The sequence below is a fragment of the Notechis scutatus genome, chromosome 4 (genome assembly GCF_049901735.1).
Source record: "Notechis scutatus isolate UNSWTSFEM ecotype Mainland chromosome 4, rNotScu1.2, whole genome shotgun sequence".
NCBI lineage: Eukaryota > Metazoa > Chordata > Lepidosauria > Squamata > Elapidae > Notechis > Notechis scutatus.
This window is the reverse complement of record NC_142012.1, coordinates 169375232-169396646: the sequence shown is the minus strand read 5'-3', so window position 1 is coordinate 169396646 and position 21415 is coordinate 169375232. Positions and strand designations below refer to the sequence as shown.

Sequence of the window (21415 nt, the reverse complement as noted above, 5' to 3'; positions counted from 1 at the left end):
GACCTCCCCTCTTTCCTAAGAGGTCTGTAGGGGGCGTGCATAAGCGCACCAACGTGCCTACCGTCCCTGTCTTATTGTTTCTTTTATTTTTCTTATATGTACCCACTTCATGTATTCATAACTATGTATACACTTATACCTATTATCTTGTAAGCGATTGACAAATAAAAATAAATAAAAATAAATAAATCTCCCAATGTCGCTTTGGCGTCCGGTGTTCCGGAGCAGGACTGGAATATATCCAAAGAGACGCAGTCGCATGCCATGAGCCGCCTCTACCGGTTCCCAACCGCTTGGGGTAACAGCAGAGTGCAGCGGTCGAGATGACAGGGAAAAGCAGGCAGCCGTGACAGGGGCCGTGAACGAGGGGCGCTGGTGGGCAAGGGGGAAAGGAGCGGGGTAGCGTAATAACGTCTTTGACCTGCACACGTTCCCGGTGCTGCTTTGCTGCCACACGGATCCGGCGTCTTTGGGCGCCTCGGAAGCAGCCGGCACTCTGGAAGGAGCAGAAATGGGGCAACTGAACAGACAGGCAACACGTGGGGTCAGCCGTGAGGGCTGCAATAGGCACAGGACGGGAAAAGAGTTGGGGCAGCCGTGTTAGGGACTCGTGAGTGGAAGCAGGCGCGGCAAAGTGGCTTTGGTGGCAGCCTCGTTTGTGTTCTGCCCTTGGCGTGGCAAACTGCAGCGGAAGGGACACGTTAGCAGCGAGAGTTCTTCAGTGAGGGGCGAAAACGGGCACTCAAAGAAACGGATGTTTGCCCCCCGCCCCGCCCGTTTTCCTGAAGCCGAAAGAGTGCAAAGAGGCCTCCCAACCACTGGGGGCGTCACCGTCACCGGTTCTCTGCCGCTTCCATGTCGGGAAGGAAGTGGAGGACAGCCCTGGGACAGACAGGAAGTGGGCCATACTGGGAAGGTCGCCGGAGAGAAGCGGGCGGGGGGCGATCTTGTTGCTACTCCGCCCACGCCAGTCCCCGGAGCCCCGCCCCAAGACGCAGCGCGCACGGCCTGCAGGCGGGACGCAATAGGCGAAGGCTCTCGGGCGGCGCGGAGGGTGGCCCGTGGCCGACGATGGTGCTGCGCCGGCTGCTCTTCGCCCTGCTGAACGACCCTCGGCTCCTAGACCGCCTGGCAGAGGCGCGGCCCATCCGGGCGGCAGCGCGCTTCACGGCCGCGGCCCTCACCCGCGGACTGCGCCTGCGCGAAACCTTCCTGCGCGAGCTGAAGGAAGAAGCGGCGCGCGCAAAGGACGCCGGCTGGCCCCCTCGCCCCCGGGCCGAAGAAGGGGCGGAGCCCATGAGGACCCCTGCTTTCTGGAGGAACTGCGCATGTGTGGAGAGGCGGGGCTTCCGGACGGCGTCGTTTGCGCCCCTTCCGGAGCGGCAGGCGTGCGACTCCCTCACCCCCGCCCCCGAGACCTTCCTGGTGGAGACCGAGCGACGGACCCCTCCTCCCCACGGGAGCTCCGGGCGGCGGCAGAGGCAGGAGCGTGGCCGAACGGGAGAGGGTACGGGGAGCGGAGTCGCTGCCGAGGGTTGGGCCCGGCCGAGGAGAGGTTCCTGCTCCGGAGAGAGGCCGGGTGGCTCTCATAAGCGGGGCAGCGAAATCCCCCCCTTCCCTTTTTTCGGATTGGGACTCGATGCTGAGCCCAAAGCGGAGCGCAGTTGTGCGCCGAGAGGGACCGTTTGGGTTTGCTCCGGTGCTGCGGAAACGCCGTCGCTGCTCAGCCCCGGGAGGCGGCAGCAAAGCCAGTTCCTTTGATCGGAGTCTCAGCGGCGTTTCCACAACTGATGGGAAGCAACTTTGTGGCTAGAACCGTTAGGTGAGCAGGAAGAACTGACGCGGTAAAGGACCTGGAGGGGCCCACGAAATTTTGGCTGAAATCTGCCTGAATTGCAGTCCGATAGCCTCTGTTCACATGATGTTTTTAATTATTGTTTCCTTAATAAAGTGGAACCTAACCAAATAAAATGAATTTGATTAAGCCATTAAAAAAAAGACTCCAACGCCATGGTGCATATCAACTGGCCCAGATGTGTCTGTCAAGCAAATGCATCCACTGAATGGTCAGGAACAATGGATCGGCAACTAGATTTATAGAGGGGGGTGTCCTAGGCACATGTCTCATTCACAAGACAAAATTATGTTCTGTAAGTCTTGATGCATGTTATACAGTGGATCTCTATTTGTATATTGACCAATGATGCCAGTGTCGTGGTTTTTACTGGACACCTATAATTATTGTAGTTTAAAACTAGTTGGATTGTGTGCTAGGTAACCTAAATCTGGAGGAGGGTGGCAGCTCTCATGAGGTTAAAATGCGGATAGGATGACAGACAGGCTTGCATTTGAGACCCAGTTGCTACTGCAGGATGGGGTGGGGTCCCAGCACCGTCTCCTGCAGACTGCAGTTCAAAAGCAGATAAATGGGTCAGTGGGCAATTTAATGGGGATTGAGACTAGGAAGAGTGCAGAGAAAAGCAACAGAGAAGATTAGGGGACGAAGCTAAAGCATATGAAGAATAGTTTCAGGAATTGGGTTTGTTTAATCTACTGAAAGAAGGACTGGGGGCGACATGACAGCAGTGTTCCAACCGATTTCTAAGGGGTTGCCACAAAAAGGGGGGTCAACCTATTCCCCAAAGCACCTGAGGGCAGGACAAGAAACAATGGAAGGAAACTAACCAAGGAAGACCCAATCTAGAATGAAAGAGAAATTTCCTGACAGTAAGAACAATCAATCAATGGAACAGCTTGCCACCAGAAGTTGTGGGTGCTCAGACACTGGAGGCTGTTAAGAAGAGATTGGACAGCCATTTGTCTGGAATGGCTTTCCTGCCTGAGCAGGGTGTTGGACTAGAAGACCTCCAAGTTCCCTTCTAACTCTGTTATTCTGTTACTTGGATGTGAGGTATTAATTGCTTCTCAACCTGATACATTATTACTACTGTTAGAGAAAGAGTCAGTTTTTGTTTACTATTGACAAGAGAAACTTGCAAGTCGTTTGAAAAAATGAGAATAATCCAATTTTTAGTCTGCTGGGTGTTTCTGAGCATGTGGAGCAAAGCTGAGATTTCAACCTCTGTTGGAAGCGTAACAGAAGGGACATAATTTGGAACTTGTTTTACAGTGATGCTATTTTGGTATAAGATACATGATTGAAAATGGGTGTTAAGAAAAAAAAGCCTCAGATGGTGCTAAATATTCTGAAAATTTGAAAACTATCAAAGAATGGAGAATGTATTGTATGCAGACAGGAATTATGAAACTTGTTTTATTCTGGTGGAAAGATTAGTACATATGATTTAATAGCAGAATAGAAGACATGCATTTCCTTTCTATATATGAATTGAGCTTCTGCCAGTGAGGTGGAAAACCGATTGATACAATTTTATGCAATCACAATTAATTTAAATTGATTTCTTTGTGTATTTATTTTACTCTACTTGGATACAGTCTGACTTCAATTGATTCAGCTCTATGGTACAAATGCATAGCTTTTCTTTTTTCTGTTTATTTTTTAAGCTTATCTTTTTTTGGTTCTCACTTAATTTCCTTATTCTTTTTCTTTTGTTATATTTAAAGGTAATATATTTTTTATTGAAAAAATTCCTATCTCGCATCTACAAAATACACTGAGGCCTTAGAGCTCCTGTTCAATAAAGTAAGATTTTATTGAATAGGCCATATCCAAAACAGGGTCTTATGTCTCGGTGAAGGACAGTCTTGCAATCGGGCTGTTTTATCTGTTGAAGTTGGATCCTGTGGCTGTGGGGAGAGCATTTCCCACCCTTTTGTCTTTGGGGGTGCCACAGGTGTTGCCAAAGCAGAAATGGTAGGAAGATCATCCATGCTTGTCTATTTGGTCTTGGTACTTTCCATGCTTTCTAGTCCATAACAAGAATCTCCTGTCACTTGACATGTACATCAATTGTTGTGTTCCAGAGCAAAGAGAGTTGCCTGCTGTAATGAATCTTTTCAAGCATGCCAGTAGATGTAAGTACGGCCATATCGGCACAGTCAAGAAAAGGAGCACCCCTGAGTCCCAAGAGAGACGGTTGGAATGAAAAGGCAATTTAGAGAAGGCTCTGATTCATACCTGCTAACACACAATCTGGCTTTAGTATTCTTGATTTTATATGATGTCCAGATCCATTATCTCAAGCATTCTGTGCTGAGAAGAAGGTCACTGATTTGCTCAATACATCATGGTTAAAAATCTGGCTTATCAATTCACGTTTAGAATGCCAGGGAGGAAAACTGAATATTCCACTATTATTGATTGATTCCATGAGGATTGGCCTAAACTTTTAACTCTTTTGGTTGCATTTTGTATTGTTGCACCTGCATGTTGCTCATGAAGTAGAAATTGTGGCAAGAGTCAGAATTGTTGTCAGGAGGAGAATCACATTCAGAGACTTTGTTACTGGAGATAAAAGACATACAAGCATCATTAGCAATCTTTCTAGACTGAACTTAGGGTCAGCCTGAAGTCCACCCCAGGATGGTGCATTCTGATTTGGCTAAGTGGGTCTCCACATTAAAAGCAGTTGAGCGTCTAAATGGCTTTGTTGTTTCTGCCGCATCTGTTAAATGCAGATGCTTGCTGCATGTGAAAAGTAAGCCCTACTATTTACTACCTATATACTTTACATACACCCCACACATTTAGTCCTTAAAAGCTGAAAGGAACAAAAGACTCCCTGAATCATTCAGGGAGGCACATGGGTAATTTTTTGTCTCCAGACTGGCTTTCCATAAATGGAATGGAGGTCCTCTACTACATTACCAGCCCAACACTTAAGGGACTTCCTAAAATAATTTCTTTTTCCTTGTTAACCAAAAAATTGGGGGGGAGCTCCCACTGCACAATGGGCTTACCAGCTCCTGAGCACTGGGGAGATTGCAGACCTTCTAAAGAGTCCAGGAACGGCTGCCCCAGCCAGGACTCAAATGTTCTTCTCTCCCCTACTGGCACAATTTTAACTGTGGAATCCTTGAAGATTAAATCCTGCTTTTGGAATTCTGATGAACTGAACATTTTAAATCCTTTCGGGTTGTTGTCATCGCCAAAGAAATCCTGAAAGTTAAGCAAGTGTTTTTCTAACAGACAACTTGCGATCCCTTATGAAGCCCCCTGCCCAGGGTCATGCTCTGCCAGGAGCTGCTGGAGACCCTGTGGGACCCCCTGCCCTTTGGAGCAAAGGGAGCAGCCAGGCTCGCCCAGAGTAGAGGCCTTGCCATGCTGCAGATCCCAGGCAGCTTCAGTCCTCGGGGAGCGCAAGCGTCCAAGCATACCAAACCCTAAACTGGGCTGAGAAGATGCAGTAACCACATCACATGCTCTGGCTATACAAATAAGCCCCATGGTTTTTGTCTCTGCTGCTGCTATGATATGTGGGGAAAGATCTCTGTTAACAAGATAGCTACTCAGCCATGATAAACCCAACATCTTGGCTAAAGAACAGCCTCTGGAGGTGTAAGGAGGAAAGGCAGCATGTCTGTCCACTAGTTCTTTCCAGACTGCAGGGGTGCCCTTCCTGGAACTAGCAGCCAGGCCTACTCAGTGGTGTGGCTGGCCTTCTGGAACAATTGAACTACATTGCATTTCTATCTACATTGCATTGAACTACTATGTGCATTTCTATCTCCAGGACCTCAAGGCAACAGCTTACAGGGATCTTCTTTTATTCCTACAACAGTAATCTTGGTGGACAAGTTGATCTGCAAGAGGGCCATGCTGGTCCCAGAGTGCCCTTGAACAGGGTCTTCCAGCCCCATAATCACAACCCACTGGTGGTGTTCCAAATGACCCCATCATGCCAATGAGTAACAAAGGCAGCAGGCTTCCTCCCACTTCTCAGGCTAGGCCTACCTGAGCCTTATCCAGAAGTCCATACACAACCAAGGCATTGGTGTCTGGGTGGACCATAACAGCACGAGGAGGCACTTGGCCCCAATGACAACCAGAAAACTGGTCAACTTCAGCACGGGCACCATTTGGGCACAAGAGCTGGAAATCACCAGACCGAAGCTTTGAGGCCCAGGTATCAGTATTGTGCCCTGAAAGAAGGAAAGAGAGTCTGAAGCATTTCAGACATGACAGTTAGCACAGCCATAAGACGAAAGAGCTCACCTACCATCAGTGTTTTCAAAGACCGAACTATGCTTGACAAAAGCCACATCACCACGACCCTCTGCTAAGCATCTGTAATGACATCATTAATCCTATTAGCCACTCTGCTGTAGGGGTGCAAGCTAGCCCCCCCCCCAAGAGCAACCAGGGGCCCCAAGAGCAACTTGTGCACCCTGCTTCTCTCTGCAAAATGATGCTTCCCTTTATTACAAGGAAGAGTGAAGCTGGCTCTTTCCTCTCTCCCAGCTATGGTACCTGGTGATAGTTGTGGGGGAAGCAGGAAGAGAAGGTAGCCAAAGAATAAGGGCATTAAAAATAGGCAACGTCTACTCCATATTTTTGACACCCAAATGCAGATAAAACTCAGCGTTTTTCCATTTTGGTACTTGCCAGGCTGAAATACCACTCAATCAGACAGAAAGGAGTGGCTTAATTCGAGAAGGCAAGGCATGGAGCTTGCTCCTTCCTAAAACTGGAAGTGAAGCCACCTGTCTCATTACCTGAAGGCTCCTGTGTAGCCATAATAGGTCTCCTGGCTGCTGGCGTTGCACCTGAAATTCCCCTGGCTGTCACCAATGCAGAGTTCACACAGGTTGGCCGGGTAGCCCTCCTTCTCGGCTGTTGGAATGCAGCTGGCGGAGAAGAAGCCACTCACCGCTGAAACAAGAAAAACAGAGCCAGGGAGAGTCCATGAGGGCAACACTAGGAGGAACTCTGCTCAGCTACTGACAACTAACCCACAATCTCCACTGGACATTGGTTCTCAAACTTCCACGACTTTTCCTGAAGTCAACCTTCCTAACGTGACTTTCGAACTCCCCTCCTATCAGTATGAGGCTATGCCCCCGTGTTCTTGATTTTTGCTCAGTATTGAAAATACTGCCTTCCAGAACCTTATTCACAACCTTAATATATTTAAATGTTTCCATCATGCCCCCCTCTTCCCTTTCTGTCCTCCAGGCTGTACATATTCAGTTCCTCCCATCTCTCCTGGTATGTTTCGTCCCTCAGACCTTGAGCCATTTTTGTTGCCCGTCTCTGTCTTATCAATATCTTCTTTCAAGCGGCGTTCTCCAGAACTGGGCACTGGGTTCCAAAGGGGGGTCTGACTGAAGCCTCTTTTAATGGGACTGGGACCTCCTCCTTCCTGCTGGGGATCCATTATCCATTATAATGGTTACTATATAATGACCATTTTTCATGCTTACAACTGATGGAGCATCCTCATGGTCATGTGTTTAAAATTTGGGTGCCCAGCAATTGAGCCATCTTTATGATGGTCGCAGTGTCCCAGGATCATGAGATCCCCTTTGGCGACCTTCTGACAAGGGAAGCCAGATTCCCTTAACAACCGGGTTACTAACCTAACAGCTGCAGTGATTTGCTTAACATCTGTGCCAAGGGAGGTCATAAAATGAGGCAAAACTGACTTAAAAACTGTCTTGCTTAGCAATGGAAATCTGGGGCTTGATTGTAGTGGTAAGAAGAACTACCCGTACTACAGATATTAAGCTGACTGGCCTATAGTTCCCCTCTTCTTTCCTAAACACCTTCTTCCACACAATATTAGCTGTTCGGCAGTCCTGGGGAACTTCAACTGTTAGAAGATACGGTTGAACAGGTCAATTAATGGTCCAGTGAGCACACCTAGAAGTTCCCTCGGAGCTCTGAGATGAGTCCCCCCGGACCCCCTGGTTTTGTCAAGCTTTAGGCGGGCTAGCTCGCCTGCCCCTTCCACCTCTAAAAACCCTGGAAAAGAGCCTGCACTGCTAGGACTGGCGGGATCCTCCGGGATCCTCCTGGGTTTGTTACTGGGATCGGCTGCTGAGAAGGCTGAGCAGAAGTTTTTGTTTAGATGGTTTGCTACAGGCAGGTCTCCCTTAACATAAGAACCATTTTCATTTTTTATTTTGGTGATCACAGTTTTTTCTCTTCTGACACTAATATACCTAAAAAAGGTTCTATCCCCCTTTTTAAATAGATTTAGCCAATCCGTCCTCTTTCTGCACTTAGCAGCACTAATAACATCTTTGGCTAATAACATTAGCAGCACTAATAACTTCTTTGGCTTCCTTCTGTGGGTTCTTATGGACCTCTCTACCAGCTACTTTTCTGCTATCCTTCTTGCTGCTATATGCTGATTTTTTTCTCCTTTACTGTCGTACGTGTGTCTGCTATGAACCGGAGCTTTCTTTCTTTTGCTTTTACTAATGTGTCTCACACAGAGACAAGTTGCCTCCAAGATGGTTTCAAATAGATCATGTGTTTTCTGAATTAGTCTTTCTTTTATGCCTTTCTTCACATTAATGGCAACTCCCTCACCCCCTTTTCTACTCTGCCTTTTCTGTATAGTATGTAACCTGGTATACTTATATCCCTACCATTGGAATCACCGAACCGTCTCTCTGTAATTGCAACAAGAGCCAAGTTATCCCTGGACGTCACAACTATCAGTTCACAAAGTTTGTTGCCTAAGTTTGGATTGTTCCTCAGTCAGTTGTTCCCAAGCTGAAAGGCAACATTTTGCCAGGTTTGTCTCAGTTCTTGGGCATTTTTGCTTGAGCCCTATCAGTGACAGGCACCACTCTTCAGTCACACACACACATACTTTACCTTTGAGAAGGTTGCATTCCTGGGGCTGAATGAAGCCCTTTCGCAGCAGCAGGCCGATGGGTATGTTCCAGCCGGCCATCCGCCCATAGCCGGTGTGGCAGGACCTTTTCTGCTGTAGATCATGGATGGTGAAGACATCAGAAGTTGCTCGCTTCACCACTGCCACCGCATAGTAGGTGCTCACGGTATCTCCGTCTGCACATAGGGAGAAGGGGAGAGTAAAGCAAACCTTGAGGTGTCCCGTTCTACAACTCTGCCTCCAATGCTTCATAGGGGTGCCCTAATGTCACTCATTGGGTATGTTTTGCATCTAGACGTATTTATTTATTGAATTTATATTGCCGCCTATTCGTACATGGCGACTCAAGGCGGCTTATAGAATATAAAACCTCATTTAAAACAATAAAACTAATTTTAAAAAATCAAATCAAATAATATAATAAAATCACCCCCACTCCCTGCAATAGCAGATCATACAAGCCATTTAATGGGCTCCATCCCACTCTGGGATCCCCAGGCCCGCTGGCAGAACCAGGTCTTCAGTGCCTTCCAGAAGAGCGCTAGAGTGGGGGCCATTCTAATCTCGGGGGGGGGGGATGATGTTCCAGAGAGAGGGAGCCACCATCGAGAAGGCCCTTCTTCTGGGTCCTACCAGGTGTATCTCCCTAGGGGATGGGACCTGCAACATTCCCTGCCTCCCTGCTCTGATGGGTCAGTTAGAGGTAACCAGCAAGAGACAATCCCTCAGATCACCTGGTCCCAAGCCATGAAGGGCTTTAAAGTTGACAACCAGCACACCTTGAATTACACCGCAGGCAAATCGGCAGCCAATGCAGGAGAGGTGATACATGTGCACACCAGGGTCTACACAAAACCATGCGGCTGCTGCATTTTGCACCAACTGGAGCTTCTGGATGCTCTTCAAGGGCAGCTCCGTGTAGAGCATGTTGCAATAGTCAAGACGAGAAGTGTCTAGGGCATGAGTGACTGTGAGTAGGATGCCAAGCTCGGTAAAATAATACAGTACCACCACCACCACCACCACCTGTGCATGGGGAAAATGTGACGAGGGATGAACTGTCCCACTCCTTGTCTTCTTGGTCAAATTTGGTGGGGTCTGGAAGGTACAGTAAACTAGGCTATGTTCGCCCTCAGAGGCGACAATTTGAAGGGCTATCACAGGGAAGAGAGGGAGGATTTATCCTCTGCAGCTCTTGAGAAGAAACCAGCAGGAGCTGTCAGAGAGAGATGGAAACACAAAATAGAGACGAGTGATACTAAGCAGCAGAACAGTCTCTGGTGTCAGGAGACAGGGTTTTCCAGCCAAAGTTGAATGTGTCCGGAATGTCCTGAGGAGGATTCCTGCCCTGGGCACTAGAACCCGGTCAAGGTCCCTTCCAACTCAGTTGTTCAGCTGCGATTCCAGCTGAAGGCTGTTAAGCTGACCCTCATCCAGACGAGGGCTGTGCTGCCCTGATGGAACTGCGCTCAGTTTTTGTGCTGTTGAGGTCTGGGCTTCCCCTGGATCAGCCAGCAGATACCTTCCTTTGGAGTTGTTCAAGTTCATCTTTCTCAGTAAATGCTTACGTAGCTCCAGTGAACTGACATGAGCTGTTACATCCCTCTACACAGAACAACATATGCACATTGACCAATGCGCTGGTATTTCCCTATTTCAGGACTTACTTGGAATAAGTTGCAGCAAGTAAGAGCTGCTTTGGGGGACATAAATTAGAAAGCATTTTATGGGTTTTAAACCAGCAGGACAGTAACCACAGGTGGCCTTGAAAATGAAATAGCTGGAACTTAGGTCCTTTGTGAACTTGTAGGAGTATTAAGGCGGAATATGTATCTTAAGCTTACAGTCCCCTACTTGAGTAACATCCGCATGTCATTATCCATAACCTTTGAACGTTCAAAGGCCAACCAAATGAAAGGGGGTAGTTAAGTCATCTATAAGTTCTCGGTAACCTCAGGTGCATATTGTACTCAATATGCACCTGCTCATGTACTCAAATGTCTAACTGGTCCAGAACATCTATGCTGGAGGCCACGGATTCTTTGCGCATCTCCTCTAGCAGCGATGGACAGCCAGTTATAGATGGCTTCTCTCTTTGGATACCAAGTGAAAATCAAATTGTTCATCTGCTTACATCTACTGGAAAGGAAAATTACCCTCAAATCAAAATGATTTTTTAATATTAAGCCTAAATTATTTGCTTTATTCCAATAATTTTTGTTAATTGCACCCTTCCTGAGATTTGTTAATGCAGGCTAATTACAGAGAAAAAAGAAAGAGGAGAAGAAGCATGCAAAAGAACTGGCATAATAGCGTGCCGGTGAGCCATCTCCCTTCTGCCATTTTTCTTTTGTGAGATCAAAGGGGCAGCACACGGGGACACAGTATTAATGGAGCTGACCTCAGCCAGAGAACGCCGGAAGGTCTCTAAGAAAGACGGTGGGAGGGAAGCAAGAGGCAGGCAGCGCCTGCTGTGAGGCGCCTGAAAGGTCCTAAGAGTATCACTTCTGTCCAAGACTTTCTGCAACATTTCCACTTCCTTGTGGGCGCTGAGTCTACAAACAGCCACAGAATGGCCAGGTTACAAAGCTCCAGTGTGTTCTTACCTGCATAGTGTTCTGCAGCAGCAGGCACTAGGCCATACGCCTTCCCGGCTACGTAAACATCCTTTCCAGACAGAACCACAGCATCAATGTCCCTTTTCTGAAAGGGAGTCAAAAGGGGTTGAAAGCTCCCCTTCAAGGCTTGGCTGCCTCCTGAGGGCCCCTTCTCTCCCCAGGCAGCCCATTCAATCCAGCCACTGTGGCCTGCCTGCCAGTGAGGGCCAGAAAAGAAGTTGCTGGCTGTTAGCCCCGCCAAGTAGTCTAGACGAGAAGCACGAATTTTGAGTCCTGACGGTTCTCTGGCCTGGGGGCTTCCTCCTGCCTCCCAGGGTCACTCCCACGTGCCACTGCAGGTGCCAAGGGACTAGACTGAGCCTCCCAGTGGGGAGGCAGGAAACTGGGCTGGCAGCCTCTCTGGCCCCAAGGAAAAGAAGCCCAGGGAAGCCCAGGGGAAGGGCCTATCCAGCCAAGTTTCTCCAGTTCCTCAGCCAGCCTCACCCTCCGAAGGGATTATTAAGCTTTCTTGGGAGTGGAAGCCCTCCCAGCAGCGAACCCGGAAAGGCCGTTGATCCTTTCCTGACAATTTTACTCCCCACAGCCATCCTTCCCATGCCGGTCTTTGGAGGGAGGTCAGATCAAGGCAGGGTAATAATATTTTCAGAAAGGCTGTTTACCGATGCGGGGAAGAATAAACCTCTTGAAAGTCTGGCTCGTCCATTTTAACCCTAGCTAGATCAAGATGGGGTGGTTGCGTTTCTTTCTCATGCTTCCCTCCTTCTCAGGACAACACTCTTTTCTGAAAGTCCCCCCAGTAAAAACTCATTTATTTTGGGCCCTTCTCAAGGCCAGAGCTACATGCCTTTGAATCCCCCCAGGACTTCCTCTCATGGAAATGGCTCACATTTCTTTTTGGATGGCTGAGTGCCCCATTCTTGCACTGAGAAGGCACATCCCCCAAGGCTGACACATGCTCAGTGTGAGCCCACGCACACACACACACACACACACACACAGGCCCTCAGGTGTCCTTGCACCACCCTCCACTCTGTTACACTGCCCGCTGGAACCTCCGCCCCCCCCCCCCAATGAGACTGGTCCCAATCCCCCCCCCCCACCTTCCGCAAGAGCCTAAAGACTTCCTGCTCTGCCAGTTGGCTTGGAGATGCAGTGGGGACGGGGGCCTTCACGTTGGAGGTGGCTTATAGAATAATATCAGATCCCACTTTCTAACCCCCTCCCCCGTTTATCCTACTCCCTCCCTCCCACCCCATCTTTTAGCTACCGTATTTTGGATTTTTATGGTTTTGCAGCGTTCTGTTTATACACTTTTATTTTTATTATTGTAAGCCCCCCAGAGTTACTGTGTGGTAAGGTGGGTGGCCAATAAATTTGGTCAATAAATAAAATAACTCTCACCTGAATGCGTTCCATGCATTGCTCTGGACTCTGGGCTGAAACACACTGGATTTCTGGCTTCAGATTCTGGCTCTTAAAGGCGGTGGCCATCTTGCTGCATTTCCAGATTTCCTCGGTGGACAAGACGCACCAGCGTAGGAATTCTGGCAACCCTACGTCAGAAGAGGGAGAGCTCACCGGAGCCCCACGAGGGCTTCTTTCAAGGCCGAAACAACCGGTTGCATCAGTTTTCCAAGCCAATGGAGACAAACCCTGAGTTCTATCCCTGGACAAGTCTGGCCTAGCATTTTATTTATTCAATAGATATAGCTACCCATCTCACATTTGTGACAGCTTCCAATTAATTCATAAGCAGGACCAAAAAAAAAACAACAGTTGTACAAACAATACAAATTAAACACTTCAACAGCTTAAGGCCCTATAGGTCAGTCACCAGGATCCCATAGTAACCAAGAAAGCCAGGCCATTGCTTCTTTCCCTGGCAAGCAGGGAGATACTTAGAAAGATCCGAAATCCCCAAGGATGCTGATGATGTCAAAACAGCCTCAGGGCATCCAGAAAAGAGAACTCGGAGACTATTATGGAAAACTCCCTAGAGAAGACCTTAGAATATTCTCTTACAAATCTCCCTTTCGGGACCTCTATGGCTTCCCTCCAGAAGTGGAGGTTTTCAAGAAGGGACTGGACAGCCATTTGTCTGAAATGGTATAGGCCTCCTGCTTGAGCAAGGGGTTGGACTAGAAGACCTCCAAGGTCCTTTCCAACTTTGTTATTCTGTATTCTGTACAGCAGTCGTGTTTTCTGTTACCCCAAACTGCCAACCCTCATTGCCTCTTCCTCTTCCATCTCAGCTCTCTCCTCAGGGCAGCAAAACCAAGAAGACATTTTTTGTTATAAAGACAACTTGCAAGACATACTTTTAGGATCGCAATCCAAGCCTCGCATGGCATGCAGATATTCATCTCCCAACCAGGCCTGGTAGGTCTGTTCCATAATGGGAATCAGCTTTGCAGTAGAGTCTTTAAAGAGAAGATTTTTCCCTCCATAGGCTGTTGAGTGAAACATCTGGAAGCTGGAGTTTCCACCATTATACCTTTGCTGTAACATGGAGAGAAAAGCCCATCTGCCTTGGGAAAACCTCTGAATTCCACAATGGGCTTCAGCTCTGCCATTCTCAGATAAGTTGAAAAGGGCCTGACTGAACCTCAGCTGAAATGCAAAGGCTTTACCTGCGGTGGCCAGCTCTAGCAGCTGCCCTGTGTGGCTCCTTCCTCACAGCTCGGCTGAAGAACTAAAACAGAGGCGATGTGCCCCTCTCTCCCTCTGGGGGCTGAGTAAGCCAAAGAACGGGAGGAAAAGACGGGAGGCCTCAGTGATGCAGCTGCTGGACTGGGACCATCGCGATCCGGGTCCAGGCCACACTCAGCCTGAAACTCCCTGGGTAACTTTGGACCAGATACGCTGGTCTGTGTGGGGATATAGAGGAAAATTCCCATGGAAGCCACCTTGAGCTCTTGGAGAAAAGGTGGTATAAGAATCCAGCACAGAAATGTCTAATAGAAGGTCCTTTATTTTTTACTTTTTATTTGTTTATCACATTTAGAAACTGCCCATCTCCCTCACAGAGGGACCTATATCACTTTAAAAGGATAGGCATCTTATAGCCTCCAAGCTCCCACCCACATTGTTGAATTTCTAGCAGCAGAATGTTTCATGACATGTTATTTATTATTTATTTCCAAGCGTTTGAAAATGAATTTGCATGGCTTAACATTATTCATAAGAACAACAACTCATTAAACAACTATAAATCAGGATATCCCTAAATCTCTGCCTGTCTACTTGAGCACCCATGTTTGCCACCTTTCTAAATCATTAATAGCCAGTGGAGAGCAATCTCTTCTACAGGGAGGCCACGCTCTGTGTCTCCCAGGGCAGGAACCCTCCACTCCTGGCTAGCACGTGGTGAGCAGACCAAAAGGGAACCAGGAGCCAAGCCGTAGAGGGCTTTACAGTCACCAGGACCCTCAGTTGTGCTCTACTGGCAGCAAGGAGGCCGGGCTCTGCTAAAGAGGTTTCCACCAAGGAGCAGCCAGGCCATTGCCTTCTGTGCCACGGCCAGCAGGAGTTCCAGGGCCACCTCTAGGGACAGTCTACCTGGAGTGCACGCAGAAGACTTAACCAGAGGACAGCCAGGGCAGGAGTAAGAGCCCTGCTGACCAAAAGCACTGGTGGCCATGGCCTCCCTCTGGTGCTCCAGCAGGAGCCCTGAATCCAAGAGGTCGCCCTTGCAGGGAGAGGGCAAACCCTCCAAAGGGCCCTGGGAGTTTTCCTTCAAGGACACAACAGTGTGACCTGAGTAGACTGAAAAAGGCAAAGAAGGCCACGCTCCTTTAAATTCCCCCGCCCCCGGAAGCCTCCCTAACCATGGCCCTGTGTGGTGCCATTAATGGGTCCTGCCCATTTGGCAGCATCTCCCTTCTGCCAGCCCTCAACTGCAACTTCACTGACATGAGGCCCCTGCTCAGCCTGTGGATTTCTGGCCACTAGGTAGCTGTGAAAGGAACAGCTGTGGCAGAGGAACCACTTCACTGCCGAGACCATCACCTGCTGAATTGGCTTTGAGGAGACAGGAGCTCAGTAGGAAAATAACATGAAATGCACACGCCTGTCACTTCAGTCACTCAACTCTAGTGGGCTGGCAAGCGCAACATGCAAAGAAGACAAGATGTTAATCTACAGAGCCTGGGAAGACTCTCACCTGTCCTTGATCTAGCACTTCAAAGATGAGGCTGCCTTCCACATCCTGCCGGGTGATCACGGCATGAGCAGGGACCCGTGCCAGGTGACAGGTCCGCCACGCACTGACTGCTGCCCGGCTCCCGTCCCGGCAGAGCAGCTGGAAGTCCTCCAAGGTCCAGGAAGGCTGAGCTTGGTCTGAAAGGAGAGCATCCCCAGGACCAAAGGTTGAAGGATTGGCCCTGCCTCCCCCCTCCCCCTGTGGAACCCAGAGCCAAGTGCCAGGCTGGGCATTTTGGAGGGGCTGCTGAAGCTGTGAAGTATCCAGGCAGATACTGCAAATGCTAACAGTTAACAAAGAAAAACAGAGCCACTCAATTTGGTCTTTTCTGGACCAAAAGTGAGGGGGGAAGAAGAGCAGGACAAGAGGGCAGCCCGACTCAGATCAGGGAATTCCTGCCCATGCAGAACAGCTCACCATCCTTGGCTTCGATCACTGTGGTGTGCTTGACAAAGGCAACCTCTCCTGGCCCATCCGCCAGGCACCTGTGGGGAGCACCAGCAAGCGTTGGCCACAGACCCTCTGCAAGTCCCACTCAGAGGACCCCCAAGGGGCATCTTGGCCTGCGGCAGGACTCTGTGGCAGCAGTATGACATCCCCCCTTCCCCGGGCTACGGATCTCACCGTGGCTTTTCCAAGGAAACCCCCACCCACCCAGTTACCTGAAGGCACCCAGGTAGTCATAATATTCCTCTTTGGGGCTCAGCTCACACTTGCTCTGCCCAGCAGAGTCTCCTTTGCAGAGTTCGCAGAGGGATGCAGGGTCCCCAACGGCAGTTGCTCCAGGGACACAGCTGGTGTTGAAATAGTCACTGACGGCTGAAAGGGAAGGAGGAGGAGGGGGTCTGCCTCTCCAGCTGCAACATCCTCCTCCATCCTGCCTCCCTGCCTGCCCCAGGGAAAAGGACCACAAGCCATTTGGGGGACCTAGCAGGCCTTACCTTTGGTGACACTGCAACCCATCATGGGCATTCGGCCACTATCAAGGAGGAGGCCCACCGGGATGTTCCAGCCAGCTGTTCTGTTGATCCCTGTATGACAAGTCTTGGCCCCTCTCAGCTGGTTGATGGTCAGGTTGGAACTGGCCTTCACCACAGCCACTGCGTAGTAGGAAGTACCGACATCTAGAGAGGCCAAGGGGAGGCCACTTAGTCTGGCTTCTCTCTTCTGCATTCACAAGGAGGATGCCAAGTGAAGGCAAACCCCAAAGCGCAGTGATAGCATTCTGCTCATAGCAGAACCCACTTGGTTCTCCTTGGTCTCGGAAATAATATACTTCTATCAGATACAGTAGAAAGAAGTATCTTTTTTTAAGGAGGAGGAGGAGGAAAGAAAAAAAAGAAAAGAAAGAAAGAAAGAAAGAAAGAAAGAAAGAAAGAAGAAAGAAAGAAAGAAAGAAAGAAAGAAAGAAAGAAAGAAAGAAAGAAGAAAAATAAAAAGAAGAGGAGGAGGAGGAGGAAGGGAAGAAAGAAAGAAATTTGTAGAAGAGCATTGTGATGCCACAATGAGTCCAATTGCTCTAAAATCCAAACAACTACATCAAATTTCATTACTCAATCAAAAGAGAACGTCAAAGGCGAACAAGAGACCAAGAAGGCATTTGTTAAGTACTTTGCAGACAATGAAAACAGACACGTGTTTATCAGCGCTTTGCACACTGCATCCTGGTTGAGCGTCTTGCCCTCAACACAGGCAACCCTAGCTTCCTCTCCTGGGCTGATCTGGAAAAGCGTTTTTTCTTTCACCGCCGGTTTCTCAAGTGCAAAATAGGATCATCGGCAATTCTATGAAACCCATGAGAGGTAGAACTTGGGTCTTGTTGTGGCCCCTTATTTGGTTCAATGGAGATGCTTTATGACAGCTATTTAATAGGCAGCTATTAAGTCTTGCTTGGAAATGAGCGGCTGCTTCCCCTCGCCCATTTACCTTGACCATAGGCTTCAGCCACGACTGGTTTCAGACCGTGTTCCTTCCCAGCCTGGTAAAGGATGCCCCCGTCCACGGTGGCTGCGTCAGCCAAATTCCTCTGCGTGTAAAAAGAGAATTTCCTGGTAAGAATGGAGGTCGCCTGGCAACTGCCACAAGAAGCATTTCTTAGGACACGGAGAGAGTAGAGCAGCCACAGGTGGCATGGCCAGACCATTTCCCAAAAGCTTTGCTCTGCTCAATGTAAAGGTTAGAAGACTGCCAAGACCCTCCCTCAGATGCTCCCTTGAGATCGGAGAAGAGCCCAGAAGAGTCCTGCTGCACCCCTTCCATAAGCAATGGATTTCTCTCCTCTACTCGCAGGAGCTGCTCCTCTGTGTAACTCCTTGGCTTAAGGCACTAACCCATCATGCACTTCCTGCAAAATTTCTCTGCACCATCTTGGAAACTGGCATGCGGTACACAAACTTCCCGTTATGGCCTCCTTATTTTGGTTTGCAACAGATGCAAGTAATATGTTTTTGTGGGATCCTTGGTGCTTTCTGAGCTTGGTTATTTTCTTGCAGACATTTAATTACCTAACTAGGTAACATCATCAGTGCTAGAAGGGAGTGTAGTTTGGTCTCTGTTTATATGCAAGTGGCTTGCCCTATCATTTTTGATGGGACTCTTCCTTTGCAAACTCAAAAAAGCAGATAGGGAAGCTTGGGTAGCACTTAATATAGTTTGAAATGCAATGCTATTTGTTTATTTTTAGTTGGGTCAGATGAATTGATTTCATCTTAATTAATTTGCATATAGCCTAGTATAGTATAAGGTTGCAGCACAGTTACAATGAGCTAATTCTAAATTAAAAAGCCAAAGCCTGGGAAATGGACAAATGGACTACGTCTAGCATCCACGGTCTCACATTGGAGTTGTGTGGCTGATTTGTTCAAATAAATAAATAAATGTCCACCAGAACAAGAAGCACTTTTTATGCTGTAGCCTCCTCTGTGTCCACCAATTGTGAAACCAACTATTGGAAAGCTTCTTCCTTCTGGGGCAAGACGAGGTCACAACCAAAATGTCCACCTATGTCCAATGCACCATTCGTACTGTCCTCCCTTCCCCTTGCAGATCCGGAAGCAAATATTTCATACTTACATTAATCATAGAGGTACAGTTGATTACGGAGCCGCCATTGACGCAGGCCAGTTCAGGGGAGAGGTTTGCCCTGGAGAAGGCCTTGCTCATGTCACTACACTTGGCCAACTCTTGGTCAGAGACTGTGCACCAGCGCAGCAGGCTCAACGTGGCAGCTGAAAAGAACACGTGCGCAGACACACGCACATGTGCAAAGAGCGATTGAGAATCCCTGGCGCAAATAGCAGGCAGCCCAGAATCAAGTGCGTTTGTAAACTGGGTTTGAATATTTGAGGGACCATCTTTCTCCAGTTGCTTCTATCCATCCGATTCAGTCAGGAAGGAGGGGCATCCTTTGAGTCGCAATGGCCCAAAAATGGCAATTGGCAGGGCCTCGAGGAACTTCTGGAAGATTCTGCTTCTGGAGATCAGGCTGGCCTGTCCCTGCTGGTCTTCCCCAGGGCCCTGCAGACCTGATTCTGGCCTGGACTTGGGGCCCCAGGGTTACACAAGGATCCTCTTCTTAGTTATGCTGGTGCTGCTTAGCCACTGTGCAGTTTAACTTTTGTAGTGTGTATAATGGCTTTCATAACCCTGTGATTTTGTTTGCTCTGAATCACTTGTTGAGATGGCTGGCCATATACAGTGGAGAAATGAATTGAAAAATAACTTATCCAGAGGTAACTAAATAGTCACTATAGGTAATAGATCTATGCTGAAAATACCTACTGAAAGGCATCATAATCAATGCCTCTAGATTACATGTTAGCCTTTCCCATTAGCTGACTTCTTCTATTTATTGATTTTATTTTGATTTGGGCACTGCCCATATCAAAACTGTCTCTGAGTGGCCAAACTCAGTCCGGGAAGGCAGCAGAAACATGAGCCTCCTAATAATGAGTTCAGACTAGGCAAGTTTTTTTCGGTTTAGTTATCTGAGATTCAATTAAAACTTTTCTGGCTCCCATAATCGCTGGAAGACCTGTCTGAGCAGAGGCAGAAGGGAGAGCGACATTTGTGGTGCTAACCATCTCAGTAAACAAGAAACCCCCTTGGCTACGATTAGCGACCAGAGTAAGAAGACAAAAGCAGGCAAACCCTTGCCAGCTCCTTTACTTTGGGTGGTCTATTTTCCCACCAAAGGCAGATTCCAGTTCCAGTGCCAGTAGCTTTGGCTGCCAGAGCATTTTGTGTGTGTGTGTGTGTGTGTGTGTGTGTGTATGAGACCCGACCTTCTCTGCAGGTCTGTCGTTCTGGTCATCGTGCCCAAGAAAAGGCACAGATTGCAATCCACACCTTTGCCAGAGCTTTTGCTCTTTGGACAGGCTGCTGCCTCCCTCTCCTCCCATCTTTATGTAGTTTCAGCCACGCTGTAAGGAGCAAGTCCAGTTCATTTTCAGAGCAGCCCTGGTGGTGGGAGAAGAGAGTTTCCCACGAGTGCTCACAATGATCCGGAAGGCAACAAGAGGCAGCAAAGCTGTTCTTATTAAACAAGCCCGCAACATTGTCTTGATCTGCATTTGTGTATTGTCCAGAAAGCAAAGCAAAGAAGTTTGTAGGCCTGAACCTGTCGGAATATAATTTTACAAATATTTCCCTTCTCTTCTTCAAATTATAATAATGGTTAGCAGTCAATAACAATGCAAGAGCCCACAAAAACAGCTTCAACCTCAGACTGTCTACCGTGGACCTCACCCCCTTCCTAAGAGGTCCTTAAAGGGGCCGTGCATAAGCGTACCAGTGTGCCTATCGTCCTCGTCTTACTGTCCCCATTTATCTGTATTTACTTCCTTTGTTCTTGTTTATGTTCATACCTATGCTTGTTATCTTGTACAAGTTTGACAAACAAATAAAGTTAAATAAATAAATAAAAAATCCCACCGATACATATAAGAGTCATTAGTGCTGTTGCAAGCGGGGAACGTTTCTGTGCATGATGAAAGTCAGACGGATGAGATTCCTCTAGAGGTTTATTTTTATTTTATTTATTTATTTATTTGATTTGCCAATTGTTTACAAGATAATAAGTATAAGTGTATACATAGTTGTGAATACATGAAATGGGTACATATAAGAAAAATAAAAGAAGAATAAGCAGAAGCACCTCCTGAATCCACTGTGACCAAGGAAAACATCCCCCTACCTGTGGGGAAGCACAGCAGAAGGGCGAAAGCTGGTTGCCTCATGGTGGAAGAAGCCCTGCGTCTCCTCTCTCTCTCTCTCTCCAGCCCTGCCAGCAATAGGGAGAGGGACCTGGCCCCTTCCGCCGCCCTGCTTCTCCTCCTGGTCCCTCCCCCTTAGGTCACAGGCTGGGCCCTTGGGGTGGGGAGCGAGGAGCTGCCTGGAGAAGGTAATACCTGCCAAGGTCCAAATAAACGTGTCCTCCAGCCAGGAAAGGAGAAGTTTGGCCTGCCCGGCAGTACCACCTCCTGGCTGGAGGGAATCACAGCTCTCACAAAGGAGGACCGAAGCAGCAAGCCAGGGAAGAAGGCACAAGCCCGCTTGGTTTTCACAAGGGGGGGGGAACCAAGGGAGAAAACAGTTCTGGGGGGGGGGGGAACCGGACTGAAGCGGAGGTCAGGCCGTCCTCTGGGCAGCATCACCAGAGCAAGCGTTAGGCGGCAGCTGGCTTCAGGTCCAGGCCTCTGTTTTTAGGAAATAAATGACTGCATTTGGCCACCACCTGGGTTGTTCTCACTACTTGGGCAGTTAACATTAAGAACCAACGAATCAACTCCCCCCAAAATGAAAAAGGAACTATAACGGGAACAAAGCCA

General features: G+C 48.4%; 2 protein-coding genes across 3 annotated transcripts; one reads left to right on the top strand and one right to left on the bottom strand.

Annotated features, from left to right (window-relative positions):
- Positions 1–767: 767 nt before the first annotated feature.
- NCBP2AS2 (NCBP2 antisense 2 (head to head)) lies at positions 768–1442 on the top strand. The gene is given in 2 exon segments (XM_026687179.2): positions 768–1271; positions 1273–1442. Coding segments are annotated over 2 exon segments (444 nt in total). The 5' UTR covers positions 768–855; the 3' UTR covers positions 1301–1442.
- A 2208-nt stretch (positions 1443–3650) lies between these two features.
- Positions 3651–20923, bottom strand: MELTF (melanotransferrin). 2 transcript variants are annotated; one of them, XM_026687175.2, is made up of 16 exons: positions 20782–20923; positions 18660–18814; positions 17514–17613; positions 16529–16711; positions 16250–16406; positions 16005–16072; positions 15549–15724; positions 13705–13885; positions 12788–12939; positions 11375–11471; positions 8750–8944; positions 6637–6793; positions 6141–6208; positions 5876–6063; positions 4882–5080; positions 3651–4426 (listed from the first exon to the last, which is right to left on the bottom strand). In XM_026687175.2, exons 1-16 carry the CDS (start codon positions 20822–20824, stop codon positions 4356–4358), a joined length of 2190 nt encoding a protein of 729 aa, XP_026542960.1. In that variant the 5' UTR covers positions 20825–20923; the 3' UTR covers positions 3651–4355. The 2 variants fall into 2 exon arrangements, with proteins under 2 accessions (XP_026542960.1, XP_087821796.1); XM_087965670.1 differs by having other exon boundaries at positions 4226–4426; positions 11375–11435.
- Positions 20924–21415: the final 492 nt, after the last annotated feature.

Bases quoted from the DNA above. Each gene is read 5' to 3' on its own strand.
- MELTF (XM_026687175.2), bottom strand. From the start codon at position 20,824: ATGAGGCAACCAGCTTTCGCCCTTCTGCTGTGCTTCCCCACAG. The intron at 12,940-13,704 runs GTATGTCTTGCA...CTTCTGACGTAG, and splicing joins CTTGGATTGCGATCCTAAAA to GGTTGCCAGAATTCCTACGC. The intron at 6,794-8,749 runs GTAAAGTATGTG...TTCTTGTTTCAG, and splicing joins GGAATGCAACCTTCTCAAAG to CGGTGAGTGGCTTCTTCTCC.